Here is a 26,371-nt window from a genome sequence, read left to right on the forward strand (position 1 = left end):
TCCATGCCATTGAATTTAAATGAGTTTTGCTGTGGTGCCAAGGGGAGCAAGTTTGGCTTAGGGCCTCCCCTGCCCTCCAGGTGCTCGGTGATGCCTGGAGAGCTGGACACAGGGGGGGTGCTGGGAATGCTCAGGGATGCCCTGGAGAGGAGCAGGGGTGCTCATTCCCTCTTGGCTCAACTCCAAATGTAGCACAAGCTTCCCTGGGTGGGAGGCTGCTTTAAAACTGTGCGTGTTGGAAGGTCACATAAAAGTGACTGACCCTCTCAATTCAGACATAAGGGTTGGTGGGATGAACAGCTTCCATCCTGTTCACTGGGAACACTTTCATGGTCGGGGCAGTGAGTGGGGAATGGGCACTGATGGGAATATGTTGGAAGGTGGAGGTGAGAAATTGCATCTAGTTATGGGGTAAGTACCAATGGAAAACTCTTAAGTCTGTTGGAAGATATTTTACTTCTGGGGTGCTGTCAAGTGCTGTTCCATGTTGATTTCTTATCACAATTCAGAGTGGTAATGCAAGTAAAATTCAGATATATAAAGAAGTTTTAAGTTGCAATCAGGTTATGCCTAGAACAGTCAGGACTATGTATCAAAAACCTTCATGGATGAAAGTTATATTGACACACCCTTGACAGAGGGATCTTAAATGATAATTGTGACAAACTAGATCGATTTCAAATGCTTAGCACATGTTAACTGATAATTTTGTTTCAGCTGTAAGGGCAAGAGGCCAATTAGGATAGACTTTTCTGAGAGAGAATCTCAGAGGTTTTTAGTGTGTATTGAAAAAGAGAGCAATGAAACATATTGCACATTTTTCAGGAAAAAAAACTACTTTATATGATTATATATTTTGCTGAATGCTTCCCTTTCTGCCCCTGAAGATAACCACTATGTTCAAGATATCCAAACAGAAGGGACTTATCAGGGGTGTTTTTGAACAGCCATCTAAGACTGTTTCATAGTTCTTAACCAAAAGTTCTGTTCACTTGTACTTGTGGAAAACTGACAGTGAAATTTCCACAGAACTGTTATTGGTCCCAAAGAAATCTTTCTCAAGGAAACTTTTACAGCTGCAACTTAGAGACAAGGCTAAATGGAAAACTGATTTTCCATGCCTCTGAACAGGCACTAACCTGCTTGATATGACTCCCAACAGGTACCCTCAGGATCAGATACAACTTTCAGTTCTGTTTTAAATCCGTGACCTGATCTTTTTAATCTATACTATTCTAATCATCATGTAATGCTTTACACTGGATCTGTTTCAACTATAACATTTTGTGTAAATAATTTGATGTTGCTAAGCTAGAAAGTCTAATTCAATTCCCTGAGATAACAGTCCAGTGACTGAGGATAATTGTGTTGCAGAGTTTAATGCAGGCTGGCAAGAATGGAGGCTTTATGTACTTTTCAGGGAAGGAGAAAGGGAATGTGCCTAGGAGCAGGACTCCAGCTCTTAAACAGAAAGAGTAAAGAATTTGTGGAATGAGTACATTACATAAAATAATAAATAAATCAAAAACCCCAAACCCCATATAATCAAAATGGTAGTTTTAAAACAAGGGTTCTTGAACATTTTTGCATTTATCCTCTGCAGTCTAGTTCCTATAATCATTGTTCATGGTCCCTTACCCAAAGGATGGGAGATCACTGTGGCAATGGCAGCATTGTCACTACTTGATAGAGTATTTGGTTTTACTTACCTGTTACATGCTTCAATACTAGAAATCAGTAATGGAGAACATTCTGTGGATAGATGATTTTCCAGCAGGCAGTGCAGAACAGTCAGCAGTTACAAAAAAACTCAACAAACCACTGTGTAAAACACTGCATCCACTTGCACAGTGCAAACATCATGCAATGTGTCCTCTGCTCACTCTGTGCTCTGTGCTCACTCAGGAAACATGTATAGTGCCAGAATCTGGATGTACAAACTTTGAACAAAACAAAAACCTGTTTTCCAGCCTCAGAGCAATAATAACAAGAAAAGGCAAACAACTTTTTTCCCCTAAAAAGAAGTGTAAAACTTTTCTCTCTTATACTCAAGTGTCTGAAAACAGCTGCTTCTGCTATTTTCTTTCTGTACCTGAAATACAAACAAATACTTAACTCCAGTGACAGTAAAAACAGCAAAAATACTTTTTCAGACTTTTAGAGACATATGTTGTACCTGGTAAATAATTAGAATAATGATAATGACAATGCCAATAATGCAGCTGTGTTTGAATCAAAGGTAATATAAATTGATGCCTCTGAAAAAAATTCTGGACAGCTATCCCATTAAGATATTTATAATACCAATAGATAGGATAATATAGTGGTGGTTGATTTTGTCTTCTTTTTTTAATGTCAAGAGGAAATATAGCAGTGGTAAAGTCATTATATTGTCATGAAGTAGCAAATCTGTTCCAAAGAATCAACTTAAAACTATCCTGAGGCTGATATAACCAAGAAACTGAAGTGATATATTTCCTTCATAAAAATAATCCTGGAGGTTAGTTGTGATCTCACTAACATATTTCACTCATTACAGCACTGGCAGTCAGATAAGAAGGAAAACAATATACAAAAACTACTGGTCCCTGTGTTTATGAAATTCATTTGAAGCCCCTAACATTGCTGTGAGCAACTTTGTAGGGCTTCTTCACAGGCTCTGCTGCCCTAAGCACATCAATAGGATTGTCTGGGCTTGCTTCTTGTCCACCACTCCTGAGAAGGTCTGTGGATATAAATAGAAAGCAAGTAAGAAGAGTGGTACAACTCTTTGCTTAAGTTTTATTGGTCCATTGCCTTTTAATGTTCATTGAAGTCACTGAGGTTCTCTGCTTAAAAATTGTTGCTGCAGTACAATTACTGACAGTTATATGATTTAATTTTAAGGAGTTCAAATTAAAAAGGAGCAGTGATAATTTTTTTCTGCTGCCGGTATCTCAGAAGGAATTAGCACAAGTGTGGTATTTCATAACAGAGATAGATTCCATGAATGGATGATAGCGACTTGTGCTTCTTGGTGGCCCTACTCAAGAGAACATTAGATGCAGAATTCCTGAAGATTAAAAAAAAAAAAAAAAGCTTAAGAGCCAATTTTTCTTTGCACATCTCCTAATTTCTAAAACTCTTTGACAGCACAGTTAGCAGGAATACTTTTTTGATAGTCTGTTTTTTAACTTAGTTGTTGGAAGTCATGAATAGATATTAATCAAGAATTTGCTAATTCAACATCTGTGACCTTCTCCAATGCATTTTATGCCACTCTGGCTACATAAGTATTGTAGTGCGTGTGCACGGATTGGACACTTGGCCAACCCCCTCCTGTCACCTCCTCCCCTGAGTGAGGAATGTGGTGACAAGAAAAGGCCATGTACCTTGGTCTTGCCTCAAAGCTGAGCAAGGACATGAGTGAGACATGGACCTGTAAGTCAAATCTAGGCCATGCACCTGGCTCAACTATTTAAGAATATCTAGCCCAGTGGAGAAAATACTGGTTCCATCTCCTAATACATTAACGTACCCATTAATATTGCGAACTACCCCGAGTGTATACAGAAGAAAAAAAAATGAACCTTTTACCAAAAAAAACCCGTAATATACCCAAACTAAAAGTCTGATTTCCCTGTTTTGGTGATTTACTGGTCCATTGTGTTGTGGTGAAGAGAGCTGTTAGTTGCAGAGCAACATTTTACAGTTTTTCCTTCAAAGTTATGTAGCAAAGACAAATTTTTAATGAAAATATTAGAACCCATTTTTTTCTTTCAGTATGATTTTCACAGCTGTTATTTTCTTTCTGTTTTAAACTATTGCCAAGTAGAAAAGAGGCAGAAAGTCAAAATGAGAAGCTATTGAACTAATAATGGTAACACTTTAAGCATCATTTGAGGAGACCTTAATCAATTGTCTAGAAAATTTAGACCTGATGTGTCTGAATCTCTTGTCAACATTTAGGCAAAAAAAATATAAAGGCTCCAAAAGTATCATGCAAATCTGATTTTATCCCATCATGCTCTCAGCAGGGGAAAAAAAAGTGTCAAAACATTACAAACACTTGGATTTAATGATTTCCTGAGATGCAACAGTGCTGAATATGCTGTTACTACAAGATGAGTCCAGTCACCTGGTACTCAAGATTGTATCTAACTTACAGAAAAATGGTCAGTGCTGTAGCTGTTCTCCAACTTTTCATACTCCTGTGACTGTATTTTATCTTATTAACTGTATTAGTTCCTAAGACTTTGAAACCTTTAGGTTAGCAGCAATCACCATAAAATGTAGCACAACCTATTACATCAATTTTCACTTACTTTCTTCTCTCCTGAGCCCAAAAACCTGTATTGGTCTAAAATATATTGGTCTAAAATATATTGTTCAGAAGGGAAGGCATCAAGGTACGGTTTGGCAACAACAAAAAAAATTAGGAGCTTACCACTTCTCTAGGGAATTAAATGCTATAATCACCTTTCAGGATACTTTCTGAAAAGCTAAGTAGCTCTAGGGCTGCAACTGTTGGTCCTTAAATCATTTTTGTGGTCCTTCCCTATAATCATTCAACTTCCCCAAATCCTTTTAAAACTAAGGACCTCAGAACTGTACAAAGAAGCCAAGTTTACATCTTACTGCTGCCAATGGTAAAATCAAGTCCCTGTAGTTAGAAGGTCGTTTTCTACTTATAAATCCAATGACTGAATGAGCTCCTTAGGTACAGAATTGCAGCAGGGCTTCATGTTCAGTTGCTTGTCATCTCTGATCCTTAGGTTGTTTTCAGTTTATTGCTTCTTTCTTTTTTTTTTTTTTTTTGGTTTGGTTTGGTTTTGATTATGACTAAGCTCTGGTGCAGCTGTGGTGTGTATCTGCTGGCTACAAGGTCATAAATTGTGCAGCCAGCAAGAACGGCTGCACTCTGCTGCACTTTGCCTCACACAGTGCTGAGAGCAGAAATGTGTGTCCTTAAATTTGCCATTGTGCAATTACCACTTGCACTTGTGTGAGATTCAGTTATTTATATTGTTTTTTAGCTAGTAATAAAATATTTCTCATGCATCTCATGGGAATTCCATGATAAAGGGAAAAGTCTCTGAGGAAGGAAAGGGCAGGGCAGGGGCGGGGGTAGGGAAGGGAAAAGGGACAGAAAATCTCAGTCTAAGTGGTATCAGAGATCACTGTTGAGAACATATGAGTTAAACTCAACCTCTGTCACCTTCTTCTCTGATCTAAGACTATGGTTTTCCTTGTAAGAAACACTTAAACAGAAACTTCCCCTAAATATTAAGCCATAGTCACCTTTGTAGTTCATCTTACTTTCAAACTAATATCAGTAAGACTACTTTATGTGAGTTTTTTTAATTCCCAAAGTTTTTTAAATGCTATGTTCCTACTTAATTCTTTACAAATATTTTAACAGTCAGTTCTCTTTGCAGGAAAAAAAAAAAACTCCATAAAAATATCTGACAATTATTTTAAGTGTATGCTCAGCAAATCTCCCAGTAATAGCCTTTAGATGAGTTAAAAGTTAGATATATCTCTTACTGTGTTTTGGCAGTTTTTTCATCAGAGCACAAGTGCTTTCAGTCCTGCAGAATCTTATTAATGAGTGATCCAGAGATTCAGGTAAGAATTTTCTGTGATGCCATGAAGACTACTGTGGAACACAGCAATTCATATGTTCAGTATAAGAGTATGGGAGTAGACTGTCAGACATTAAACATGTTAACTGTGCTGCTCTGAGCCAATTATTCCAGAGTTTCTTGGGATCAAATGAGCATCTGGTTGCCACAGGCATCTTTTTGCTGGAATGCATGATTTGTATTGGAACATCTACTGTGCCTTCATGTTTGTGTCAAGATGTTGGACCAGACTGCCCAGGGAAGTGGTGGAATCATCACCCCTGGAGGTGTTCAAAAGGCAGGTGGATGTGGCACTTGGGGATGTAGTTTAGTGGTGAACATAGTGCTGCTTGGTTAATGGTTGCACTTAATGATCATAGAGGTCTTTGCCAAAGTTAACGATTCCATGATTCTGTAACATTTAATCACATGAATATGTATTACTCAGGTCATTCAATATATAATCAAATAATAATTTTTTTTTAATTGCCACTACCTCCAGCACTGGAAAAGCCTGCTCCAAGAAGCTTATAAGAGGTTGTGCAGTGAGGAGTGGCTATAGAAAACTAGAGTAAGCCAGGCATAAAATCTATTTAAACTTAGTGTGGGAATCGGATTGTTTGTGTTGTTTGCTGAATTGCTCACTGATAAAACTTCTCACATATTCCTCTTGACTGGATGTGTACATTTTTTTCTTGCATCTTGCTAATGCACAGACAGATCTAAGTTAACACATACACTCTCCATGGATATCCACAGGATTTATGTTACTGATGGAATACCCACAATTCACATAATTCATGCTAGTCCTTCCATCCAAGTCCAGCAATTTCAATTTATTTTCCTCTGAACACTTACATGGATGAGGCTGAAATCAATGAACCTTTCTTGAACTTTTTGCCCTGACATCACAACAAGTTCTCCTCCACTAAGCACTAGTGTGTACTCTACACAAAGGTTATTTGCTCTCTGCTCCCTTGAAAGCCAAACTTAAGAGTGGCTACTAAATTTGTGACCAATTAGTCCTGAAAGGGATAATTTTGATGTATGGAGAGAAAGGGGAGCAGTGGAAGGTTGTATTTCTCTCTGGGCTGCACTGGAAGGAAAACTGAGAGGTCCTATCTGAATTTCTCCCTTCTTCAACCCAATGGGCCTGCAATTCTTCTGAGTTATTCAGAATCAGACTATGAAAACTCTAGAAAGCAAATCCTCATTGTCCTACCAGACCAAGCTCTCATCTCTACATGAAGAATAGGGATAGTCCTCTAAAATAACAATGTTGAGGTACAGAACATAAGTATGACATATATTCTATGATGAAGAAACCAAGATTTCATTTTAATCCTATTCTACAATTAATTGCACCAGTGCTGAGTGCAAACTCTATTTGCTGTCCTGCTCCTGTGCTTCTAAGAGTAATGAAATTATAAATCCATGTAAGATATGTGCATAGGCCCAGGCAGGGGGGCAAGGTGAATGAAATCATTGACATACAGCAGTGATACCTTTGGGGTATTCTTGAGTGTCCTGGAACTCCTCTTTCAGTGTATGAAAAGGGGAACTCCAGCATGTCTTTGGTGAGAAACTGGAACACTACATTGCCTGTGTTGTTGTTTTAAAAATGACAGACCTCGGATTTCTCCTGGAGACTGCAGAGGGAAGTGATGAAGACTATTTTTCAGCACAGGACTTGCAGCTGAAGTGATCTCAGGTCACAGGACATGGGAGTTTCTCACTCATCTAAGAGGTCAGAAGAGCAGCAGTCAGACCTGTGGCACAACAGACATAATTTTTGAGGCTGCACCTCACCTGTGACCTGCCTACTAGGCACTACAATTAATTGCTTTTAAATGTCTTGACATAACTGGAGCAGAAAACTCAGAAAGAAATAATGGTTAAGGTATGCAAATGGCCAAATGTGAAAAAAATGGGACATTTTAAAGATAAACCATGTAGAATATCATTGGTTATAGTGACCTTAAACAGTAACAAACAGACACGCTTCACATAGCACAACAGTCTGCATGAGAATTCAGCCTTCTTCATGAAAAGGAAGATTTTTTTTTTCTTAATCAGTGATAAGTTCTTTGTAATTTTCACGAGAGCGATGTTGCTATTGTAAGGACTTAATATACTTCAACTGGGTTCGGAAACTGTAAAATACTGCATTTTAACCAAAGATTGTATAATGACAGTGAAATGTGCCTGGATTTCTCATTAACCATTTGCAGATTCTGGTTCTAATCCTAAAAGGGACACAACAGGCCTTTGAAAGAAGTTGTATCTTAGCACCATGTAGCTTTGTTGAAAATAGTTTCTTGCCATCTAAAAAGCATGGGCCAAAAGCTCTTAGAGACCTCTATTTTCATGTGAGAGACTACACTAGATAACCATACTCGAGCTAGCAATTGTGGAACAGTGCAGTGGCTCTTAGGTTGTAAGCTGACCAGATGAAGAATTGCCAGTTTATTCTGAGGAAATTTGAATCAACAAAACATAATAGTTTCTGTTGATTTTGGGTAGCGTGTCTCAGATTTGAGGAGCTGAGAGGGGAAAGAAGATAATACTTTATCATTTTACATGCACATGTGTAGATTTTAATGTTCTGTGTTTCCTTGAGAGGAATCCCACGGTGCCAATTAACCTAACTTATTCCAAAACAATTCTCCGTTTGGAAAGAATAATTTTCATTGTGGGTGTTCCACGAAATTGTATGCCTCATACCCTGTTATTACTGAGATGTGTGCAGTGCAATTGAGAATGCCAGTTTCTTTTCCATGCTCTGTATAGATTATAGCTGTATCCCACACACAGTGCTAGATAATCCCTACTTTAATTTTGTTATGTGTACAAATCCTTTTTGTACATTTAGCGGTTTAAAAAATGTAAAAATCCATCATCTTCTGAAACTACATTTGTTAAAACCAAAAGCTGAATTTAGAAGTGATCAAAACCAATGAATAACATGGCAATTATCTAATTAAAAGGAAATTATTGCTTTTGCTGAAATATAACAGGCGGATCATGATAGCCAACACAAAATGGCAAAGAAAGAATAAAGTTACGCAGAAAATTCCATGGTTTTTAGCCAACACAGTTTCAACCACATGTTTTTCTTTAATGGGAGGAGGTTTAACAGTCCACTTAGGCTCCAGGATTCATCATCCCTTTAAGCTCTTGGACACCCCAAAAACTGTAATGAGGTCCTAATAATCCTTCAGGGAATCCATGGCACACTGGAGCTCTCAAAACCAGTCTGTGTCCTTGGGACTTCTTCTCTGTGCTTTCCTGTCCATCAGAGCTATGATTTCCTTTTGTTACATCCCTTGTACTGTGCCACATGGAAAAAGGGTCCTGTGTTTGTCTTGAAAGAGGTGAAAAATTGAGTAACACATTTACTTTCATAGTTAATACAGCCCAACTGCTATTCCTATATATATTTCCCCCAGATGCCACAGAATAATTTTCTTTTATATCCTCTTACACACATTTTCTCACAAGCTCTTAAATCTTATTCCTTAGACAGGATCAGCAAGTTGGGTTGAGGGAGGAACACTTCCTCCAAGGAGCACTAGTATATTATCATGTTTTCCACCCATTTTATCCCCTCTGCAGTAAAAGCTGGACAAATGATCTGCCCCTAATTAATGGTTTATATATAATTTTAGCTTTAAAAAGCAGTCAGAACTAATTTTTCCCATTACCAAAAACATAAAAAGCTCCAAAAGATGAAACCACTTAGTCGCTGACACTTATTTTTCTTCATTGTCAGTGTCTGCCTACATTCTCATATTGCTGGAATTTTTAAAGAAATTATTCCATAAATCTCAATAAAGTAATATTCTCTCTTAGATTTAATTTGGAAAATGGAATATACAATCTGTGGGAGAGAGGTCTGCAAAATACTTTCAACCATTTGTTTTTAATTTACAGCAGATACTTTTTAAAACCTTGATCTATCTTCACTGGCTTTGGACTGCAATCCCTACAGCTGAATTGCAACAATTTTAATTTATGTAATAATCATTATTTTTATGCTAACTGAATGCCTTGAAAAGAAATTAAAGAGGGAGTAAATCACCCAAAAACTTTTATATTTTTGACATTCTTAAAAATTTGGTGAATCTCCCTCAGCTGGATTCTCCATCACTGTAACAGCCCAGAAACAATACACGAGTGGTAGTAGATACATCAATCTGAGTGAGCTGTAGTGTAAATGAAGTTTATTTAATATCAAACTACATAAGAAAAGTACTTACTTGAGTTCTTCCTTAAAGAAAATGCATACCATAGCAAACTGGATGCTTAATTGTTAGTGATGAATGCAAGATGGTATTGTACACCTCACAGAGGCCTAGTCCAAGTGCTATTGTGTCTCTTTATCAAGTAGCAGACCATGTTTAGGGCTGTTAAAACCCCGAGCACTTTAAAGGTCTCAGCAAATCAAAAGAATCTCAGATCAGAAGAGAGGGGATGTGAAACTTCCATTGCTGCTGTTTTCCTTCCCCATAATGGCCTTACAAGATACAACAGGACAATATTATCAGGAGAGGATTGCTCCAGTGACTTTTTGGGGGAAGGAGAGAGAAGTCACAGTGCTCTCATGTAACAAGCAGGTGTGTGCCTGTGTAAATAAGCCAGAAGATCAAATAAACCTTAACAAGCCACCTACGAGGTCACTCCAGTTTGCCCCTACGGTGACTTAGAGATCACTGCCCTGCCAAACCCAGGGCAGTTCCAAACATCATGTCCAAGGTCTGAAGCAGCAGACAAATCCAAAAGTAGGGAATATTAGGGAGCTGCCTCACAGAAACCAGCCCTGGTGGGGTTTTACCCCTCTCCTAAGTCTCCCTCAGTGGGAAAACAAAACTATTTCATAGACAGGATCCATGTTTCTCCAAAGGCCTGTGGGGCTGGGAGGACCACAGGTACAATTGGACCAAACCCTTTATTTACAAATGTTTGGTAAAGAAATGTGTAATGGATTACTTAATTTAAAAGTAATGTCATCCTTGAAGCAGAAACATTGAAAACTGTGGTTTTTCTGTAGTGTAGTGAGTCAGCATTTTGTAACTTGCAACATTTAACACTTCTTGTAGAGATACATTCTCCTTACAAATTATATTGTCCATTAAAAACTTTTGCTTTTAAAATAGTTTATTAAACTTTTACGGTACAAATAAAAAACCAAAAGGAACATAGTTCTATACAATCCATATAGTTCTCTGTTTTGTATAAAAGGCATATAAATTTCATCAATGTGTGTAAATTTGATTTTATTTTACCATCTGCATAAATATTTTAACTTCCAGGAGTAAGTATTCTAAGGAAAAAAAGGTAGCAAATGACTAAGGGAAGTGAACTTAATTTGCTCCTTACTAACCTAGCAACTTCTGAAATCACTTTATATGAATGGTCAAAAAAAACCCAAACAAAATGCATGAAAGAAAATTACTCTCAATCTGAGCAGAACTAGAATTATTTCTAATAAGGCCTGATAATTCCTTTATTTGATTAAAAAAATGTACCTTCAATAACCTATGAATAATTGAGGTGAATTGAAACATAATGAACTACAATCCTTGGTGCTGAATTTTATTTATTTGATTTCCTTAAGTGTTGCAGTTCATCAAAGTAGAAATTACAAATGATTTCATAAAAGTGAAGAGAATGTCTTACGCATGTGTTAGATGTTCTAAATATGCAGCGAAGGGGAGGTTTTGGGGGAAAAAAAAGGGCTTCAGAACTGAAGCACTGGGTTTTAAAACAGTGTCTGCAACGTGCTGACTTGGTTAGCAAATGTGTATGGCCACTGAGCAGTAAGCAGTGATAAAGCAGAAAGTGCAAAGGCTATTGCTGTGTTATAGGATCACTCTGTCTGGAGTATTCAGAGGAGCTCCCAAGGCTGGACTGCACAAAACTTGCACTTCTTCCATTATGTTTCCTTGTTTTCTGTGTGAATTCTGCCCATTTACAAGAAGGTAGAATAGGGTTTTCTTAATGCTGTCCTCAAGCACACAATTCTTCATTTGATCAAAAACTAGTGGAATTAGGATTTGTGTTCAACTGATTAAAGGTCTGGGTCCGTGATACTTTGTTTCAGTTCTAGCTGTTTGAAACTTTATCGTCTTAATTTTGAGACTGAACATACACTGTGTTGTTCTAATTGCACTGGCTTTTTGCAAAGAACTTTGTACTGTATTCAGCCAAGTTACAGGGTTTCCAAGATCATGGTCTTGGCTCAGGATAAATGGAGCCAATGAGCTAAACAAATTCCTGCTTTCTTGGTTCTTATAGTACGAGAAAAATGGAAAGAGCAGGATACTTTTACTGCTTTGTACAAGTGAAACAATCCTGGAAACTGCAAAAATGTAAGTTAGCTGTGTTTATGTCAGAAAGACACACAATTTTAGAAATTATTTTTAGCTTTCTTTCAAAAAGTGAACTACAGATTATAACATTATTGAAGCAAACCTTTCTTGGAAAATTTAAGGAAAGTTCTGTTTAAGATAATCAGTTTGGGATGTAAAATAATAAAGAAATTGATTCTAGTACAGACCAAATATTGTGTTCTCGTAACATTTAATAGTAATAGCTCTGTGTTGAACGAGGACACACATGTCTATATTTGTTTCAACTTCTGTTATTGAGAATGCTTTTCTAATGAGATAGATTTTAAAACTGGGGTTGAAATAAATGAGTAATGGAAAAAAAAAAGAGAAGGGACTTCTAATCAGGAAAACAGTGTACATTCTTTCAAAGTCATGTTTATAAGTTCAGAGAAGCAGTGGATCTAGTTCAAAGACAAACCATATTTCAATCTGCTTTTCAGAACTATAGTTCACTACTAAAGATTGTTTTCAGCTGAATCTTAGCCCAACAACAGCTAATTACTTGAGATACATTACTGGGCATCATCATGGGCTTTCCATTGTAAGGTATCTCAATTTCTATGGAATACTGAAGGGGCAAATCTAGTTTTGATGCAGATCTTGAGCAAAATATATGAGTTGATTCAGGAAGTCAACGTGGTTAAGCCACTAAATAAAAGTGACCATAATATAATTAAGCTCAACATCCTCCCATGGGAACCTACCATAAGGTAATAATATTAAAGTACTTTTCAAAAAAGGAAGATTTTTATATTGAGGAAGTTAGAAATAGCCTGAAGGGGAAAGTTAGGAAATTAAAATCCATAGGAGCAGCATGGAGATTCTTTAAAAGTACCTTATTAGACTCAGGGAAAATATGTATATACTGGAACAATCAGGAATCAAGAAGGTGAGAAATATCACGAGGTAAAAGGGAATGTTCAGGCCCCCAAAAAATAATAATCCTATAATAAAATGGAAAACCAACTCAAGTGGCACTAATAGAGCAGAATATAAATTCAGAACACCAGAGTAAGGGTTATATCCTGCCATTGTTTCACTGACAGAGTAAGTAGGAGTTTCCCATAAATATTAATGGTAGAACAACATTCTGAGGTTTGAGAGGAAATTTAAAGGACAAATATGGAAAAATACACAGAATTTTTAAAGACATCATGATAGAAGAACTTCCTCAAGCTAGGTGATGATCTTTGGCAGAGGCTAGTTAGGTGAACCAATGGAGTATAAAAACAAAATATACAACTTGATTTCTTTCCATAAGAGAAACTAAGAAAAGTACATCCTATAGTTGGTGTTTAACATCTGCTGCTTCTTCACTGTAGGATGAGAAGGGGGGGAAAGAAAAGAGGGAGAAGAGAAATCATGGAAAGCACCAGCATAAATTACCCTACAAATAAGTACTCTAAAGCAACTGAAAATGAGAGTAGTTAAGGTAATGAAGCTGTGCTATTTGTTTTTACAAAATTTTATTTTTGAGTCTGGCCTTAGAAGGGCTCTGAAGGTCATCCTGCAAATAACAGAGAAGGAAGAACAAAAAATCGTAAATGAAATCATAGGAGAATTGTGAAATTAGGCCCAAAAACAGCATCTTGTTTAAATGTTGATTTCTTGCCACAAACAGAATGCTGTCAAAGAATCAGTAAGATAATGAATAAAAAGTAATTTATATTTCTAGAAGTTTTTATTTGGTGTTTCTGAAGAAAGTGGTATGAGGGATTGCTGCTCATGCAATAAAGACATGAGCTGTTGTGGTTCTGACTGCACTCAGGCAAGAACGGCACTATACCAATGCCTCTGGACATATCTCCAGTACACTTCTAAATTAGGAGTGAAAAACAAATAGAAGAAATAAATAATCCATATCTTTAAAATAATTTAAAAATGTGTAATCTTGTATTACTTCCAGAAAATCAGCTGTTACATTGAAAAGTTCATAACTAAGTGTCTGAATTTGCTGGTGATACAAGATTGAGTGTGTTGGAAGGAAGTCTAGAGAAATTTTTTTAAATATAAGTAATGAAATGGCACAGTAATTCATTATAACATAAAGGATCTTTCAACACACAAAGAGCTCTCTCATCTATTTTGTTCTATCCTGGAAAAAATATAAGAAGTGTCAGTGACAGCTCCAAAAATCTAACCAACTATAAAGAGCAGGTATTGAGCAATATCTAAAAGAGATATTTGGGTAATGAACACTGTCACTGTTTAACTCAGCAGCATCCTCAGCAGTACAGCAAGATACAGTTGAACAAAATAGTATTGAAAAGGGTTTTGACAGCATCTAAAAATATATTTAATTTGGAAAAAACAAGATCTAGCAGAAATAGGTGAAGTAATACCTTTCAGATAAGGCAATATGGCCCTTTCATTCTGTTTTTCCTTTGATGAAACAGTTTAACAAACTGAATTGTCACACTTGAAAGGAATGACATTTAAGCAACATAATCACTTGTCTGCTACATGCTACTGCTTTGATGGTTTCGATTCAGCACCAATTAATGAAGTATTTGCCTGTAGCTTTTCTGCTACTATAATTTATTATTCAATTGCTTACAAAAAAATACAGCAGCCATGTAGCTTTCCTGATAGGGAATTGGCCATCTGTCAATAACACTGGGTGCAGGTAGGTCCTATGCCTGCTGGTGTGGCAGCCTATAGAACAATCACCTTTAATCTTTGCTTCAGATTCCTTGTCCAGAAATAATGTAGGGCTAGTGTTTGTTTTCTGCATGGGACAGGACTAAGCATCTCAAAATTAGCTTTTATGTGAAACTTGAGTTGTGCTGCAAAGCTTGATGACTCGATAACTCTTTTAGGCTACCAGACTCACATGTATAGGCTGGTTTGTATCAGGGCAGGATGCAATAGAAAGCATTTCCAGCAGTCACTAGGCATTGTCAAGATACGCTTCTGGGGAAGCTTATAAAATTACAAAATGTTGGACACCATATACAATAAAACAATTAAATTCAGAGAGGCAGCTTCAAAGGCACATATAAAGCCAATGGTCCTTGCTCACAGAGACCTGCTGTGCTACTGCATGAAATTAAATATTGTTTGGTAAAAGGGATTCATTGCTCTATAGAGATCAAGGTCATAATCCAGGATATGCAAATTAAAGATTGTAGTCCCTGTCATGAATCAAGTGCAGAATTCTTCTTCTAATCCTTAGGAAGGTTGTTTGGAAACCTTCTCAGGTCAAGACTAGAAATTCTAGTAAAAACAGAAAAAGAAAAGGGGAAAAAGTCCATAACAACATAACAAATAGCTTGATAGGTTAAATCTTTAGATTAGATGCCTGAACTGTGTTTTTTTAACCGATTAGGGTTTTCCAACAATACCTGCCACAGAAATATTTTGCCAAAAACCCTAGACTAGCATAAGAGTCACAGACTCTCATAGAGAACAATTACATTGGGGATGTCATTGTCCAATTTCATTGTCACACTTAACTACCCCACTTGCAGAACAAGGTCCCGAAGCCTTCTATTCCCTGGGCTGAACAAGCCCCACTCTGGTGACCTCTCCACAGAGGGCAAATGCTCCAGTCCCCAGCCCCCCTTCACTGGATTCACTGTGGTGTAGTGACACCACTCTGGTGCTGAGGAGCTGTAGAACTCAGAACTACAGGTGCAGTGTTCTCTCTGCAGCCTCCTGAGTGCGGGGAGAAGGGAGGATGATGGGTTTCTCCTGCTGCTCTTGTTAAGCAGCCCAGTCTGCGGCTGCTTTTCTCCGCTGCCAGGGCTCTCTGCTGGCTCACGTTCAATTCGCTGTCTGCCGAGACCCCACACTCCCTTTCAGCAGAGCTGTCCCCAGCCAGTCAGTTCCCTGCCTGCATTGTTGCAAATGTAATGGGATTTGGAAAAGAAAAAGTCTGCAGGAATCTCTATCTGTAGTTCTGATTCATTCCTTCTGGCTGGCTATCCAGTCAGAGGTAGTTCTTCCCCAGCACAACGGAGATCAAGGTTTCTGTTTAAAAACTAGAATCTAGAGATAGCCTCCCTGAGATATCTTTCTTATCCTCCAGTCCCTCTTCCCACCATAAAACCCATCAAGCTGCTTTAAACACTGTAAAGTTTAGAACTTCATATCAGGCTGGCTCCTCTCTGTCTTAAGAATTACTTTAATTCCTCAAACAGCAGTATTCAAATGAAATTTGCTAAGTGCATGGATGTGCATCAGAGTTCAGAAATTACAGATGCTGTGATGTTACTGCAGATGTGCACAGAAGGGTGTGAAAGAAGCCTCACCACTCACACTATTTCCACTGAAGACTGTCCTTTAAGGGGTTGATTTTCAGAACTCTTAATCGCTGCTGTAACCAGATACTCAGACTTGAATATTTATTATATACGTAAGGCATTAAATACTTATTGTGATTTATAGCTTGAGTTAGGATGTTATTTTTAAATAAGCCATGTAAAGTACCTTCAGTCCTGTCCATTCACACACGCATGAGGCAGACTCCAAAATCATGAAATTGGCTTAAAAGCCATGTGCTTAAAAAGTTCATTTGAAAACAGGGGGAGTGGAAATTCACTGCCTCCTTAGTTTTTAGTTTGATTTGTGTTCTCAGACTTCTTCCTGCAATCAAGAAGTCTGACGGTTACAAATTAAAAAGCTGAAAACCTACTTGCAGTGCTTTATTCTACTAATTTCAGCTTTCAATACACCTCTTATACTTCGCAAGGCTTGTAATTTAATTGCAAGCATTGGCTACACGACACACTAAGATGTGTGCACACAGCTATGTAGCTGAAAACTCCACAACATAATGAAATATTAGTTGTAATTAACAAGAGACTGGATTGCTGAGGTTCTGTGGCATGCCTGCAAATGTTTGAGCCCACATTCCTTCCATACAGTCAGCTCTGACAAGGCTCAAACGTCCCTCGTGCAGGGAGACTGTGGGAAGAGCCCATATGGGCAGGGAGCAGGGGAACCTGCTGGTGTTCTGGAGAATATCTGCTTTGTTTCAGTCTTCAGAGCAGAAAGGGCAATTTTCATATTACACTTATTACATTTGGTGTGTCCCTGGGAGATTTTCCTCTATCAGTTCCAAGAACAATCACAAGGAAATATTTCTGAGTTTATGAATTTGTAGAGGAAGTGAATTTACCACTTTTAAATATGTTTAAGCAGTTACATTTTTATTCCTCGGATCTACCAAACTGTGTATAGCCTGTCATTTTTTCAGAAGTTACTGTTCTTTTTCTCCTAAGGGAATATGGTTTCTGTAGCTTTAGTGAGGCTCTACTAATTATTATGTACCTCATATTTCTAAAGAAGAAATTATATTTATGTTAGCTATTTTACTTTCAGGAATTGTTCCATTCGGTACTTAAGTATAGATTGCAAATGTGTGGATTTCCTATTCCTTTTTTGGGGGAAGGGAGGCCAATAGAAAATGTTGGCATTAATGAAGGAATAATATATCAGTGTGTTACAGTATTCTGACAACTCTAGTAATTTCTTCTACTTTGAATTTGAATAACTGTCACATTTAGCTAATGTCCATTCAAATGCAAAAGTGTAAATAATGACATAATTTAAAACAGATGCCCAAGTCTTCCAACAACCACAACAAAATCAGGAATAATGAATAATATTTACTTAAATTTCAAGTTTATATTAAGTAATGCAATGGACTATTTGAAAAAGTTGTCAGGAGTCTTTGGATTAAATGGGTCCACATAATTTGTGTACTGCATATCTTTGAAAGATGACTTGAAAGATGAGATCCCAGTTGATAATTCCGTTACAGATTAACTCAACTGGTAGATATTTGTCTAAGGACAAGGAAGCTGATGAGCCAGTCATGCTGAAGCAACAAAAAATGAGTCCATGACTCCTCCAAAACATTTTTTAAGTTTGATTCCAAGAAGCCTTTGCAGACCAAAGGCTCTGTGATAAATGTGCATTTGTCACATGGAAGGGAAAATTGTTTTCTACATAAAACAATGATGATGATGCTTATTTCTTTTAGGAGAAAGCAACACCAAAGAGCATGGTTCCTTTCTTCATGTGAGCCCTAAGACTTGGGACTGAAACTTTGGTTTTTACAGACAATCACATTTTTGACAAATTGCTACTGCTGTACTCCTATAATTCCTGGACTGTTTGGGGTTTGGTTTTGTTTTGTTTCAAACAAATTACAAAGATGGCTTAACTTCAGAGAGATTTTCTTAATGAAATCCATTCCACCCAGAAGGTGTTCTCTCTAACAAATGGGAAACATCACTAAATTTAACCTAAAGTCTGAGCATATGGAAAGCTACATAGATGATGTCAGACATTACAAATATTATTTGTACTTGCTAGTTTACTTCAAGGGAAATTATGAGAATGACATCATGATGATGACTGACTAATTTTTATTAGTGTTTTCTCTCTGAAACTCTAGACTTAGAGAAAGAAAAACAGCTTTTAAAATGCCGTATCTGTTATTCTTTTCTAACACTTTGTGATTTTCTTATTTATAAAAGATATTCATATTTTAAAATACCATAGATACTATCAGGTCTTATTCTACTCCTTTGACATGTCAAATATTTTTGTCAAAAGAAAAAAAAATTATCATTTAATGCTCATAAAAGATAGGAAATGATCACATCTTTTAAATTAATTGCTGCTTGGGTTGGCCTACGAACCTATAAACTCTGCTGGAAGAGTTGCAGCTAATTTCTTTACAACAGTTTCTTACTCTGGGAATGAATTATGCTGATGAAGGGGTGATGACCAGCTTAGGAATAGCGATGCCTTCCTGCAGTCAGCAAAGACAAATCACAGGGTGCCACAACTTCGGAAACATCCAAAATCCACAGAACCTGTAGAGTTCTATTTTACAGCAAGAAACCCGGTAATGCAGGTTCCATGAGTACTTTTTGCAAAGGTCTGTTGGGTAATTTTGTTGAGGACCTCTTACAGGATCAGCTCCAGCTCTGCAGGGCTGCTCAGGCACTCTGTTATCTTCAGAGCCAGAGACAGCAGCAGCCAAGGACACCAATAAAACAGTGTCTCCCACGGCAAGGCAAGAAACATTCTTCAAGTCCAGACAAAGGGCATCTCTACAGGAGTACTGTGAGGATCATCAAGGGATGAGATACGATGATTCAAGTCAGTAGGGACTCCACAAACTAAAACCTGGTGGGTGGCACAGCAAGCCGGAGAATCGTGGAGAATTCCCCTCCCTATTTTTAGGAACTTAGCACCAGCAGACTGCATTCCTGGGCTCTTTACTGAGGACAAGATTAGGCCACAGGACCACAAATCTCCATGACCATATTAGTATCTTTCTCCAAATGCTCTTGCCCCATTCAGCACTGTGTTTATGGTTGACCTCAAAGGCAATGGTTTTATAAATGTGTTTATGGTTCAGGATGTTCATAGATGTTATACATATTAGGACCTTTGTTTATCTGTGAAGACTTGTTTTCATGAGAAATTAATATTTATGGTGTCACAGTGCTTACACACTCCAGGGTACTTTAATTGCTGTACTCCAATGGAGCCATCATATTCATGAATTCATTTAATATGCAAAATTCAAGGATGAATTTAGCATCAATAATTCCTGCCAGATCTGCATATTTGGCTCTGACTTCTGGCATAAAGTGATGCATTGTCAGTCTCAACTCCCACGTAGATATATTTACATTAGGTGTGCAAAGGCAAGGTTCACAGTGGGACTCCCATGGCTGAGTTAAAGTCCCACTGGTAAAGCTTTTGAGAAATTGCCTCCTCTCAGTCTTTGTCACCCTCTTGCCTTACCAATTCTGAGTGAGTAACTGCTCTTATTTCATTCCAGTGCAAAGCAAATAAAGTTCAGCAAATAACTGCGGCTTGGTGCCGTCATACGGCATTACATATTTTTACTTCCAGAAAATCCAGCAACATCTTCCATAAATGATGTGTATGTGAGTTCAAAGATATCCCAAAACAAGAGGTCTAGGTCGTATTAATGGCATCCTTCAGCTCAGCACAAAAGGAAAAGTTAATTCTGAGACTGATTTGCAGAGCAATTCCAAAGAGAGCTACACCACCATGTAATGGGCCTATGCTCCAAGGAATGCTCCCCTAACCAGCCCCATTTGCAAATGATTTTCAGGATAAAAATGAGCAAATGATCTGTAATAGATAATAAACAGCTAATCATTACATCACACATACCACATCAGTTAATACAGATACATTTATTAAACCTCTTTTATATATGACTTAACGTTAAAGCATTCTGTTTTATCAAGGATTCAAAGGAATTAGAGTTTAATTTGTTATTTTAGTATACTATACCTTTAAATTGTTGACATATAAGTTGTATAAATAGAAACACCATAAATCTCTTAAAAAATGTACCATAAATTTTTTATGTATGACCTTTAAGTAACAGCAGTCTGTTGCATAACTCTGCAGGGGAAGTCACATGGTGGAAACCTCATATTTCCTTAAATTTATGGTTGTTTCTTGGTGGTCTAAAAGACTTCTTTCTTTTTTTTTTTTCTAAAGTTGTAATCTTAGTAAATTGTTTAATGTTTGGTCTAATGCAGGTCAGTGTAAGTTCTTATTTAGATTTATAATAGGAAATATATAATGTCAGATACCAATGAAGCCTGGCTAATAAAGTCAAGGATACCAGTGTTATGTTTCATTATAATGATGTGAAGATAATGCCTTTAGCTGCATAACCACCACGTTAGCTACAGACCATAAAATAATCTTTATGAAATCTCAGGGTAATATTAATTAAGAGAAAATTCTCCTTTTTTTTCCCAGTACTTTTTCCCTCCTCAGTCAGAAGTATTTTTGATTGATAAATCGCCTCATCAACATTGTATCAGATCTCATTTACTGATGGCAAAAATCAAGTAAATGCTGAAGTGGAGAGAATAGGCTGCCTCATGTTATCCTTTTTTGCACTAGGAAAAAAAATATGTGGACTTTGGGCATGTGCCTAAATACTTGCTGAATTAGGGTCTTATGAAACAAAATTTTATATTAAGGTAATGATCATTGCCATTACTTAGAGGAAATTTTACTCTTTCCGACTCCAAAAGAGTTTGGTTTACACTCAAAGCAGTGTTATCAGCATCAACAGAAAAGGCCAACCTCAAGTTTAAACATGCAAGTGAATATAAATTGCGTGAACAAGAAGAAATTATTAGTGGTTTTCCACCTCCACTGAAATCCTCAGAATCCAAAACAGGAATTTACACCACTTGGCAGAATAAAAATTAAACCCCACTCAGAAATGTCAATATTTAAAATACGTAGTACAACCATAGTTTAATGAGTTCTTTAAAAATACACAGGGCACATACATGAAGTGCAGCTTTCAAAACCCTTTTTCCCCAACAGTGGAATTGAATGTTGCAGGCATAACAACATTAGTTTATTCCTTACTATAAAATAAATCCTTCTGGATCCTTCTAGTTCAAAGACCATTTATTTAATCCTGAAGATATGCAAATCAAGCATGTGTGCATTGTTTATATCCACTCGTGTTCCTCTTTTTGGGCTACAAAACCAATTCTATTTGATGAGAATTTAACCTACAAGGCCAAGGAAAACTGTATTTGTCTAAACGCTGGCTGCAAGTGTATGTAGTGAATATGTGCATAACACATCAGCATAAACAGCTTGGAAAATCCAAGGCCTGCACAGTCATAAATCCTCCCCTGAGAGGCAGATGTGCAAGGCAGATGTGCACGTTCCACAGGAGATGCAAGTGAAAGCAGTACTTTGTGTCTCCAGGCTGGCGAAGGATGAGGGCAGGTTTAGATTGGATATGAGGAAGAAATTCTTGACTGTGAGGGTGAAAAGACACTGGCACAGGTTGCCCATCAATCAAAGATACCCAGTGGTGTGCCTTCAGTGTCTTAGCAACATTTGGTTCAGTAGACTTTGGTCATCTTGTCTAAAGGTCTCAGGTGCTATGCAAGTTCAATGCCTACTAAAAAAGAAATGAAAATAAAGCAATGAAAATTCTTTTTTTCCTTTTTTGCATTCAGACTTCTGGATCAGCACTAAAACAATTAATACATGTTAAATAAATACGTCCAGGAGTGTTTAACAGTGAGAAATCAGATACTTTAAAAATCTGCTGAAAACCAAATTCGGACCAAGATACAGTAACAGCCATTTTACTGTCATTGTATGAGCATTGCTCAGTTAAGAAACAGGTAATTTGTAAAATGAGTGTCTTTGAGCCCAGAACAGGGTTAATCCAGTATCTTGACAGACATGAAAGCCTAGCAAACCTTTTATTTTCTCAATAATTTTCTTCAAAAAGAGCATTTAGAGCCTGAACTAAGAGGAAGGATGATAGTACTCAAGGCTAGTCTGAAGCAGAAGGCAAATGTGCACCAAAAAGAGTCTGGAACTTTTTCCTATCCATGCAAGGCATTCATTATCCTCACAAATAACAGAAAAATCAGCACTGCTGGGGCTTTCACAAGCAGATGAGGGTGTCAAGGGAGAGGCAAAAATCCATCCCGCAGGCAGCGAGTCTTAGGAACCTCAGAATGCTGGCAGTGGCTTCGTTAGAAACCAGAGAGCCTTCCTATGCCAAGAACAGACACTAAAATCTCAGACAGTTAATGCCAGAACAGGATAGAGAGGAGTGAGAATATTCTGAGATTTTGAAAACATACTCTCACCAAGTGTGGACTGAAAGGTTCTCAGAAGGGGCCAAATGAAATATTTCATTTCAGTGTTGACATTCTTTTAACTAAAACTGATTTCTAAACTGAAAACAACTCATTGAAATAATCAAAATTCCCACTTTTACACGTATTAGAACTGGATGTTTCAAGAATTTCAGAACTATTTCACTTTTCGCCCCCCAAATACAACATGTGTGACAAGCAAACCTCCCTTTCCATCAGGGAGAGCAGGGGCTTGGACAAATCAGCATTTTCCAACGCTGTCTTTACTCAGAGAGCTTCCAGCCTTTTGTACTGAAGACATTTTTCATAGTAATTTACTGGTTGTCTTAGGACAAATGAGTTCTGAAGTTCTACGTCTGCATCAGCTATTGACACACACAACCATTCCTCCAATTTTTCCATATGCATGCAGTGCCTCACCCTATTTCATTTTTATAACTGAGCATGCTTAACACATTCCTTCTTTGCAATGTCCAAAACTATCTTTGCATTCTCAACAAGAAACATATTTCTCATTCACACATCTTGGGCCAAACCCAGATGGTATTAGTTTCCTACAAGGGTATTTCCTGTATGTCTGAATTGTCAACACGGCTGTGGATTGCCATCATTCTCCTCTTATATACAGATTCTAGTCATGGAGAGCAAACCGTATATCCTCCACCACCCTGGTTTTTCCACTTGGCACATTTCATAAAAATATTCACGTCTCTCTTCAAAATATTAATATTTTTTCTCACTATTTTAGTTGAGAGGTAAAGACAAGACATATATGAGGGATCCACAAAAAAATGCTTGATTATTTTAGCTTCCTTTGGTGTTCACAAAACGTCAGTAGAAAAAAAAAATCTGAATATCTCTGGATTTATTTACTCCTCATTTTCAGGCAAAATACATATATTTATTAAGACTTACTGAAAGAACTAAAATAATTTGATTGCTTAAGGTGGTATTTAAAGCCAAGCTTAACTGCAGCAGTGTAGGTAAGTTGCTAACTGGCCTTTCTGCCCTTGGGCTGCTCAGCTTCTGGGGCACTGCAAGGTTGATGGGATTGGCAAAGAACTGGGAAGAAAAATCCTTGGACAGTATCAGAAAATGCAAATGCATTTTTCTTCCCAGCTGCCATGCAGTACCTTTTCAGAAATGTGAGGGTTTGATGCTCAAATGTGTTTCTGACCCAGGTACAAACATGATGCACATGCATGATTTTTGTTGAAAAAATGCCATCATAGCCTTTTTTGGATTATTTCTGGATGCATTTGTACCAGGACTCCAAAAAGTGCAGTCCTTATATTTCAATGAGTTTGATTTTAGATAACAAATACAGTTCCAATGCTCACACTCACATGTGGAAGCTTAAAACTCAGCAGCAGATACTGGACATCTAAATGGGTTTTCTGTTTGCATTTGTGCCAATAAGGCAAGACTGTTTACTTTTTGGAATATCTGAATGTCCAAAGAATGTAGGCATAAACTATTTCAATACTAGAGTAAGAAGACATAGCAGAGTGGCCTAGCCTTCATCCAGTAGTGCTGTTGTATGTGTACTGGTAAAATCTTGAAGAACATTTACAGAGCTTCTAAATACAAAGTCTGACTTTGCCTATTACGTTTAGCTTAATAATTACTGAGAAAACCAGCAACACATGCAACCAGCATTCGCTTTGAAGGTATGACACGTTATTATCAAAACTATGCTGAATGCTGATGCTAAATAGAGGCTGAAATATGCCTCTCCATGCATCCAGCTTTCAGAGTCCAAAAGTTCTTTGGATATTAGAGAGCAGAATAGCATTTGCTTTATTGCTAAGATTTGCACACACGTTTTTTGGAAGCTGAAAATAGTGACATGTTCCCATCTTTCAGGGCCTGCAAGCAAAGCCTCATGTTCTACACGGGGTCTCTGCCCTCAGGAGAGAACCTCAAACAAGATCATAGGTGCTAAATAAGCACCAATTGCAGTAAACCCTTTTTTATCCTTCCTGTCTCTCTCCTGTGTTTTTTATGCTACTTGAACTTCTATCCCTCAGATACTCCCCTACTGAAATCCATTCAGATAACACAATTTTTCAGTTTCTTACAATAAGAAGAAAAGGAGATTTGAAATACCTTGCAGAAATCACTTTAAAACCTTTCCTAAGTACCTTCAGAGCCTAAGTGGCTAAAGCCAGAAATTTGCTTAAGAAATAACCTTCAATGGAGAAGATTACCTTTATATTTACAGCAAAGATGAGCATCATTTTGATAAGCCATTTTGATAAGCCATTTTGATAAGCCACTCTTCTCTCAAAACAATGACAGAGCTCATAAAGGCCACAGTTTAATCTAGGTTATGTTGATTATCATGGTAATACTTGGCAAAGAAATACAAACGGTGTGGAGTGAATGAAGTGCCTCTGCCCTTTATTAATCTCTGGGAAAATGTATCCTGTTGAAGGGGTGGTTTATAAAATTCTTTTAACCATTTCTTTTGCAAGATGCAGACTGCTAGCAACTTTTGGCACTTACTGAGCAAGTTTTAATATCCATGCAGACAACAGTAAGGACATGGAGACCAATCTAAAGGGAAATCTAAATCTTTTTCCTTCAAGCTGGCTGTGGTTTTCTATGTTCTCTCTCAGCGCCACGATATTTAAGTGCATAGCTCATGTGAATGTACCGTTCCTTTCGCAACCAGAAAAAGCAAATACCTGCTCTAATAGGTGACAGTTCAGCACTGGGAGCCAAAGGAGAAAGGCAGAATTGTTTGTAAGAGTAATGTCACCATGGCATATTCCCACTTGCATCCCTCTTTTTTGAAACTAGTTTTTTTTAATGCCTACAATTAGACAGATCAACATTTCTGGTTTTAATTTAATGCAGAGAGTATGAAAATTACTGTTATTCTGTTCTTAATTATATCCCTACATTTCCATATAAAGTGGTCACGGTAAAACAGCATGAATTTGTTTTCGATTATCAGAGTACAGAATTTGTTGTAGGTTCGTTCATTTTACATAAGCACTGTCAAATTTGCTCTGTGTCACCATACATCCTTTTTTTTTCCCCTCTCTCAGCAGAAAAGAAAATAAGTCTTATAGCTCATTTAAAGTGCTGTAGACTTTTTTGTGGACATTTATTAAAATTAGCAGCTGAAGATCTTTGCATGGTAGTAGGATTTTTATTTTTCCTTAGCATGTTTTTATCCATAGGAAGGACAAAAATGACAGCAGTGATTGGCTGAAATGTCATGCCATAAAAAAGCAACTTATGTATTGAATTGTAAACCTTAGAGTCTTTTGACAACTCTCTGCCATTAATGTGTATTTTAAACAAAATGAAAAATTGTATTGAACATGCTACTGAAAAATAAAGATAAGTTTCATGCACATAGTGAGGGAAAGAGAGCATGAGAAAACCAGAAGAGATGGCTGAAAGGATCATAGTCAAATTAGATAATTGGTAGGACAGCAAGTCGCTAAGCAGATTAATTTGTATTGTTTGTGTATTTACAGAAAAATAAAGTCAGATAGCATCAAAATAGGATGTAAGTTTTAAAAAGTCATTCTTAATTGGAAGAGGTAAAGCCCCAGTTGTGGTGACTGGGAAAAAGGATTATTGGTGTCTTGTCATCATGTCATGTATTTGTGAATGTTAATGAAACGTAGTCTGTTCTCCATGGGGCATCATCTGAGCCAGTTTTATTGGACTGCCTACTGAAAGAGTTGTA

The 26,371-nt window shown here is 37.3% G+C and overlaps 2 protein-coding genes across 2 annotated transcripts in view; one reads left to right on the plus strand and one right to left on the minus strand.

The window, feature by feature from the left end:
* Positions 1–26,371, plus strand: part of HHIP (hedgehog interacting protein) — a 75,001-nt gene that overhangs the window by 15,956 nt on the left and 32,674 nt on the right. The gene's annotated exons all lie outside the window — the stretch shown is intronic.
* Positions 7,292–26,371, minus strand: part of ANAPC10 (anaphase promoting complex subunit 10) — a 135,027-nt gene continuing 115,947 nt past the window's right edge. The window contains exon 5 of the mRNA XM_053941124.1: positions 7,292–7,372. Coding sequence (XP_053797099.1) covers positions 7,367–7,372 — 6 coding nt within the window. The 3' untranslated portion in view covers positions 7,292–7,366. The remainder of the gene's footprint in view (positions 7,373–26,371) is intronic.

The sequence above is a fragment of the Vidua chalybeata genome, chromosome 4, assembly GCF_026979565.1.
Source record: "Vidua chalybeata isolate OUT-0048 chromosome 4, bVidCha1 merged haplotype, whole genome shotgun sequence".
Classification (NCBI taxonomy): Eukaryota; Metazoa; Chordata; class Aves; order Passeriformes; family Viduidae; genus Vidua; species Vidua chalybeata.